At 44.4% G+C, this 7,562-nt stretch overlaps 1 protein-coding gene across 1 annotated transcript; it reads right to left on the minus strand.

Annotated features, from left to right (window-relative positions):
* Positions 1-769: 769 nt before the first annotated feature.
* Positions 770-7,101, minus strand: LOC123753247 (uncharacterized). The gene is made up of 2 exons (XM_045735237.2): positions 7,066-7,101; positions 770-2,269 (listed from the first exon to the last, which is right to left on the minus strand). The coding sequence occupies exons 1-2, from the start codon at positions 7,066-7,068 to the stop codon at positions 911-913; spliced, it is 1,362 nt and encodes a 453-aa protein (XP_045591193.2). The 5' UTR covers positions 7,069-7,101; the 3' UTR covers positions 770-910.
* Between the last annotated feature and the right edge of the window lie 461 nt (positions 7,102-7,562).

The following is a 7,562-nucleotide window of genomic DNA, read 5'->3' on the forward strand; positions in this document are numbered from 1 at the left end:
AGTGTTTTCGTAACTTAAACAGTGTGGGGTTTAATATGCTACACATATTCCTAATGTCTCTCAGGTGTTCACATTCACGTAGATAGTGGTCAAGGCGGTGTCCGTCACTCTCATCACAGATTCTGCAACTCTGCTGCTCAACTGTTGTTTCCATTCCGAATCTCCATGGATATTTGTATCCAAGACGGATTCTCCCTATTACTGATTTTCTCTCGCGGCCACCTCCTCTTCGTCCATAATGATTGGGATTGCCAGCTGCAACCATGTTGTACCTGTCTGGGTTCGAATCCTTCTGGGGTGTGGAGTTTTCAGTTGCATGTTGGCTTGGGGACCATTCAAGCTTGTTTGCATATGTGTTGGTCACGTGGCCCCACAAAATGAGGTGATTCAATGAAATATCTATGCCCAAGCATACGACCAAGTGCTGTCGGGTCGTTGGGGATATAGTCTTGGCTACCAATGTCTTTTGTACAGTCATGGTGGTCGAGTGGTTAAGGTACCAGGTACGCCAAGGGGTGCATAGTGCTCCTGGCTGTCTGGGGTTCGAATCCTTCTGGGGTGTGGAGTTTTCAGTTGCGTATTGGCTTGGGGACCATTGAACCATGTGAATGATCGCTTGAATGGTTGAAATATGCATTTACATATATACATGTATGTATATGCATATTTATTGTAAATAGTTTTAGAATATAATTCCAAATCAGAGGTCTTAAAAAATAAACATTTTAGGAGCAGATTTTGTGGAAACGGTTGAAGAGGCAAACAACAATTAATTAACAACATATTTATTATGGAATAAATTATACACAAAAATAAAGAATATACTTGTAACTGGACTTAAATATACATATAAACTAATCGTTATCTCGTTGACTCTCTTAGGACCTGCTCTAGCACCAAGTCCCGGTGCTCAGAATTTTTTGCTGATTGGAGGGCCGTAACTGACGCTGACCTTCGGAACGCCGTAAGAACCGCTGAGGGACCCAACGCCGCCGCCAAGTCCGACACCACCGCCAAGTCCGACACCGCCGTCGAAACCTCCACCGATGCCTCCGATATCTCCACCGATGCCACCGAAACCTCCACCAATGCCTCCGATACCACCGCCAAGGCCGACACCACCTCCAAGGCCGATACCACCTCCAAGGCCTACACCGCCTCCAAGTCCACCACCACTGATCCCTCCAAGACTGAGTGTGTGGTGCCCATGGCCACCGAGCTTTCCGTTGAGGGTAGAGAAGCCAGCACCCAGGGAGTAGAGAGGGAAGCCATTAGCGGCGCCGTAGCTGCCATCTACGTTGTAGTACGCATCTACCAGGTACCCGGAGGAGAGGCCTGTCACGTATTCATTGGGGTAGAGACCGTGGTAGAGAGAACCCTTGTAGTATGGTTGGCCGTAAAGACCCCCGAGTCCACCTCCAATACCGCCTCCAACTCCAAGTCCGCCTCCGAGTCCGCCTCCGAGTCCGCCTCCGAGTCCACCTCCAATTCCTACTTCAATGCTATCACCACCGAGGCCTCCAAGACCACCGCTGATGATGCCGCCTCCAAGACCGCCTCCGTGACCGCCGCTGATGATGCCGCCTCCGTGACCGCCGCTGATGATGCCGCCTCCGTGACCGCCGCTGATGATGCCGCCTCCAAGACCGCCTCCGTGTCCGCCGCTGATGATGCCGCCTCCAAGACTGCCTCCGTGGCCGCCGCTGATGATGCCGCCTCCGTGACCGCCGCTGATGATGCCGCCTCCAAGACCGCCTCCGTGGCCGCCGCTGATGATGCCGCCTCCAAGACTGCCTCCGTGGCCGCCGCTGATGATGCCGCCTCCGTGTCCGCCGCTGATGATGCCGCCTCCGTGTCCGCCGCTGATGATGCCGCCTCCAAGGCCGCCTCCGTGACCGCCGCTGATGATGCCGCCTCCAAGACCGCCTCCGTGTCCACCGCTGATGATGCCGCCTCCAAGACCGCCTCCGTGTCCGAACCCTCCTCCTCCTATGAGTCCTCCTCCTCCGTGTCCAAGCCCTCCTCCTCCTCCAATGAGTCCTCCTCCAAGGCCATGGCCTAATCCAATAGAGCTCCCAATCCCGATTTCACCGGAATCGAGTCCAAAGCCTCCGCCAAATCCGCCGAATCCAATGGAGTTTCCGAGACCAAGTGAGGTCCCTGCAGATTCTATTTCATCCGAAACATCGACTTTGACGGCTTGATCGACTTTTTCTGCCGCCGAAAAGGCCAGCAGAAGCGCTAGACTTGCTATGCTGAGGACGGACATCTGTCGGAGAAAAACATACCGTATATCAGCAACAATTGTCGATGTATTGATTAAATGTATGTACATATAAGCAATTTTAATACATGTACAATCAATGGAAGCCATTGGGACTCCCATCAGTTACTTGATATCAATTTTTATTGCCGGATATATGGAGAAGTTTTATATTTGTAGTAGTAATGAAATTTGATGTAAAGTCTGTCATATGAAGAACAAATTTAACCTGATCGCCAGATTGTATGTGGAAATGTGTGATTTACTGTGGTCGTGATCATTAGTTACGTTTGATGGACATATTGCTGCCTGATCTGATGTGATGTGTTTTGTCGGGAAGCTTTTATGGTGTGTGTGTGTGTGTGTGTGTGTGTGTGTGTGTGTGTGTGTGGGTGGGTGGGTGGGTGTGTGTGTGTGTGTGTGTGTGTGTGTGTGTGTGTGTGTGTGTGTGTGTGTGTGTGTGTGTGTGTGTGTGTGGATGAGTGTGTGTGTGTGTGTGTGTGTGTGTAATTACCTAAGTGTAATTACCTAAGTGTAATTACCTAAGTGTAGTTACAGGATGAGAGCTACGCTCGTGGTGTCCCGTCTTCCCAGCACTCTTTGTCATATAACGCTTTGAAACTACTGACGGTCTTGGCCTCCACCACCTTCTCACTTAACTTGTTCCAACCGTCTACCACTCTATTTGCGAAGGTGAATTTTCTTATATTTCTTCGGCATCTGTGTTTAGCTAGTTTAAATCTATGACCTCTTGTTCTTGAAATTCCAGGTCTCAGGAAGTCTTCCCTGTCGATTTTATCAATTCCTGTTACTATTTTGTATGTAGTGATCATATCACCTCTTTTTCTTCTGTCTTCTAGTGTGTGTGTGTGTGTGTGTGTGTGTGTGTGTGTGTGTGTGTGTGGGTGGGTGGGTGGGTGTGTGTGTGTGTGTGTGTGTGTGTGTGTGTGTGTGTGTGTGTGTGTGTGTGTGTGTGTGTGTGTGTGTGTGTGTGTGTGTGTGGATGAGTGTGTGTGTGTGTGTGTGTGTGTGTGTGTGTGTGTGTGTGTGTGTGTGTGTGTGTGGGTGGGTGGGTGTGTGTGTGTGTGTGTGTGTGTGTGTGTGTGTGTGTGTGTGTGTGTGTGTGTGTGTGGGTGGGTGGGTGGGTGGGTGGGTGGATATGTGTGTGTGTGTGTGTGTGTGTGTGTGTGTGTGTGTGTGTGTGGGTGGGTGGGTGGGTGGGTGGGTGGATATGTGTGTGTGTGTGTGTGTGTGTGTGTGTGTGTGTGTGTGTGTGTGTGTGTGTGTGTGTGTGTGTGTGGGAGCTTGCGTGCGTGTACGTGTGAGTTCATCCAGTTGTCAGCAAGAAATAATGTGCAATTGAATCCGATTAAAACTGGCAGATTACGAAATAATGTTCCGTGTATTTATATTAACTAGCAAAATATTCCTATTTTTGAATCCGCACACTTAACCGGCCTTAAATATAAGAGAGATCGTGTCATACAGATAAACTGAGAACAATAGGTCGAGAAGCCTCAGTAGGAAGCCTCAGTAGGAGAGAAGTTTCTCTCACACACTGTGAAGTCTCAATAGGGATGCCAGTGGCAGCTAAGTCATAGCTGACAACGCTTGCTTCAGCGCTCCAGATTAAAACAGTTCGTGAAATTGATCACTATACAAACACAATTGTTTAAACAGCACTAACATTTTTGTTATCTGCTAGAAGAGAATTACAACAATAATTCGCATTTTAAAGTGAATTATTTTAATTGTTAATGGCTATTGTTAGCATTTACCGTACTGAGTTATCAAACAATGCAGTAATAAAAACCTACATAATTAAGGAAAATCTCTGTTATAAGGATTTTACTGCATTTGATAAAGCTCCTTTGCTAGCTATTCATTTAAAATATGTTTACTATATTATCCCCAAATAACCTCATATATTGAAGTCACTATTGTGCGTCTCGCTTAACGTGTGCTCATAGTTCTAAACTCAGTATTAAAATTAAAGAAGACTGTTAATATTAAGAAGCTTATGATCCACCAAAATGCCATTCTCAACCAAACAGATGACATTCTAAGCCACCCAGGTACCAATGTCAATTATCAAGGTGCCAATCTAAGCCATCAAGGTACCTTTCTCATCTACCCAGGTGCCATGTTACGCCAACCTTTTAGCAATGCTTCACCTCTCCTTTCTCTTTTATACCAGAATCCACCAGGTATAATTTAACCCCAAAAATACCCGTCTACCGAATTAAAATCAAGTGTGTCAAGAGACCTTTGAGCTTCGCCATCATTTCCCAATCGCCTCATACTTTCAGGTCACAGTTTAAGGAGTGCGGGTCACTGGTGTAAAAGGTCAGGTTCTTATATCGAGACCCAGTGTGACCGGTCGCTTGGCAGGCAGTGAGGGGCCAGATCATGGAATATGAACATTTATGGCATTTAGAGAACAAGTCTTGGCATTTAGTGAGCGTCAATAGACCATTACTTAACAAGTACAATAGAAGGAAATCTATGTGTTAGGTGAAAAGTGACGAAGAACAATTCATTATAAAACCTCTTAAAATCCGCGTTAAAAATTATATTCCCAATATAATTGCATCATTATCTTTCAACACTTAATTGCATTAGTATATTTCAGCACTTGATTCTATTATTATATTTCTTTTTATTATAAACAGTTTTCCATAACGCGGTATTAGAATACTTCCGAGGTATATGAGAAACAAGAATTTAGAGCGTTATGTTAATGGTGCATAGAGGCTGTGTTTGCATGTTGCACGACGCTTCGCGGGCTGAGAGAAAGTGAACATGTTCCGGTTCCGTCAACGTTATAATTCAGCATTATTATTATTATTATGACTCCGTTATTCACTTTCATGTTGCGGTGAGCAACTTCCTGGAAGAAGAGAAAGCATGAGAAACAGAATGAGAGAGAGACGAAGAGAGAGAGAGAAAAAAAAATTGAGAGAGGAAGAGAGAGAAATTGAGAGAGGAAGAGAGAGATTGAGAGAGATAGAGAGAGAGAGATTGAAAGAGGAAGAGAGAGAGAGATTGAGAGAGAGATTGAGAGAGATAGAGAGAGAGAGATTGAAAGAGGAAGAGAGAGAGGAAGAGAGAGAGAGATTGAGAGAGGGAGAGAGAGAGAGAGAGAGAGAGAGAGAGAGAGAGAGAGAGAGAGAGAGAGAGAGAGAGAGAGAGAGAGAGAGAGAGAGAGAGAGAGAGAGAGAGAGAGAGAGAGAGAGAGAGAGAGAGAGATTGAGAGAGGAAGAGAGAGAGATTGAGAGATTGAGAGAGGAAGAGAGAGAGATTGAGAGAGAGAGAGTTTGAGAGAGAGAGAGAGAGAGAGTTTGAGAGAGAGAGAGAGAGAGAGAGAGAGAGAGAGAGAGAGAGAGAGAGAGAGAGAGAGAGAGAGAGAGAGAGAGAGACAGAGAGGAAGAGAGAGAGATTGAGAGAGGAAGAGAGAGAGAGATTGAAAGGAAATATTCCTATCCAACTAGCTGTGCAATTATTGCTGTGGCTACCATTAACGCATAACAACTTATGTCGTTACTTTCAATACAGGAAATATTTTTTCTCAGGTTATCATTACTGATTCTCTGCTTTCTAACTTTGGTACTAAATATTTATTTACGAATTTAAACAAAAATGACAATAAATATATCAACCTTATTTAATTTTTGACAACAAGGTCCCCTTGGGCTTCATGGTGACACAGGACCGGGGTTTATCGTGGTATTTTGATACCATACATAACGTAATGTACCTAAAGGTACCGTATGTGACAGGAGTCATTCGTGTAGCGAGGAGAGGCTGTTGTCCTTATCGGATATTGCCACTGTTCTCCTACTGACGATTGAACCCAAACTGCCGGAGTTGAGGAGGTGTCTATGCTCTCTATGTATCGGGTATGATGCTACACACAAACACCTCATTCAACATATGCTGCGAGATTTCAACGCGAAGATTTTAGCACTATGACACTGTATTTTTAAATGGTAAATTCATATATTTATTGTGCTCACATATTAGCGCTAGCTGGGATCTGACTTAGGCTCTTGAATCCCTCCTCACAACCTCTAATTGGATTTTGTCAGATCTACCAATAACGGATTCCGAGAATGGAATATACTTCTTCTTCACTTCATTCTCATTATCTACTCTGGCACCTGAGTTCCTTGTGGCATCTATATGACTCCTTTAGGTACCGAATTCCCATGTGTGTCCCTTAGTTCGCGTTCGTTTATGTATGTGTGTTTCTGTGTGCATGTATATGTATGTGTTTGTGCACGTTTATGTATGTTTTAATGGACGTGTGTGTGTGTGTGATTGTGTATGTCATCTACTTTTGTTAAAAACATGGATCTGTCAATTTTTGTTGGAAATAAATGTTGTAAGCATTAATAACCATAAATAAATAATTATCGTCATGTGCAGTCAAGTGAAACAATATGATAACCCAAATTTCCTAACGATATCTAATTTCCTGCCCGAAACGCTTTGCGTCATAGTGGCTTTAAGCACTGTATGTACTAACTCTATCTATAAATCCATCAATGTTTGTACCACACCTTGTATGTATGTACTTTACCCGAATAAACATTTGAATTTTGAATTTGATTTGAATTAAACCCCGTTGATAAAGTACAGAAAACTGATCGGCATGATCAAATATCAGTACTTCCAAAAGAGGGTTGAAAACCCTGTGTTTGTGTGTGTGTGTGTGTGTGTGTGTGTGTGTAAACCAAGTAGAAAACTTAGTAGAACCAATAGCAGAAGCGAGTATGGGGGGAGAGCTGCTAGTTGCTTACCATTGGTAGGTCGAGAGTTCACTCACTGCACTCCTGCCGCTCCGGCTCTGGTATATATATATGCGGCCAGTAGTCGCGGCAAAACTTGTTCCTCCCTGGATGTTGAATGTGGAACACCTAGCCATGACAATTAACTAGCTGCTTAACCCCCTCACAATTTATTTATTTTTTTTTTTTTTGTCAAATAAGTGCGTGAGGAAGGCGATTGGGCTTCCTGTCTCCGTTACTCTTATTTTCTGTCTCGTGAATCCCATTGCTGTTTATGGTCCTCATTCGTTGGCAAATTAGGAATTTTGTCATAGATTTTTAAGTACAGGGTTGTCGTGCCCTTGATAATATCCCTCAAATGACTTATCACTTTTGAGAGTACTTTCGCTTTCAGAACTTGTGGTTTTTACGTACACTATTGGCAAGCGATGAGATCTGCATTAATGGAGTGCAACGAATAAGTCCAAACGGAAGCACAGAAATTGTTATCGCTAAGAATTCGGATTCGG

The sequence above is a fragment of the Procambarus clarkii genome, chromosome 6 (genome assembly GCF_040958095.1).
Source record: "Procambarus clarkii isolate CNS0578487 chromosome 6, FALCON_Pclarkii_2.0, whole genome shotgun sequence".
Lineage (NCBI taxonomy): Eukaryota > Metazoa > Arthropoda > Malacostraca > Decapoda > Cambaridae > Procambarus > Procambarus clarkii.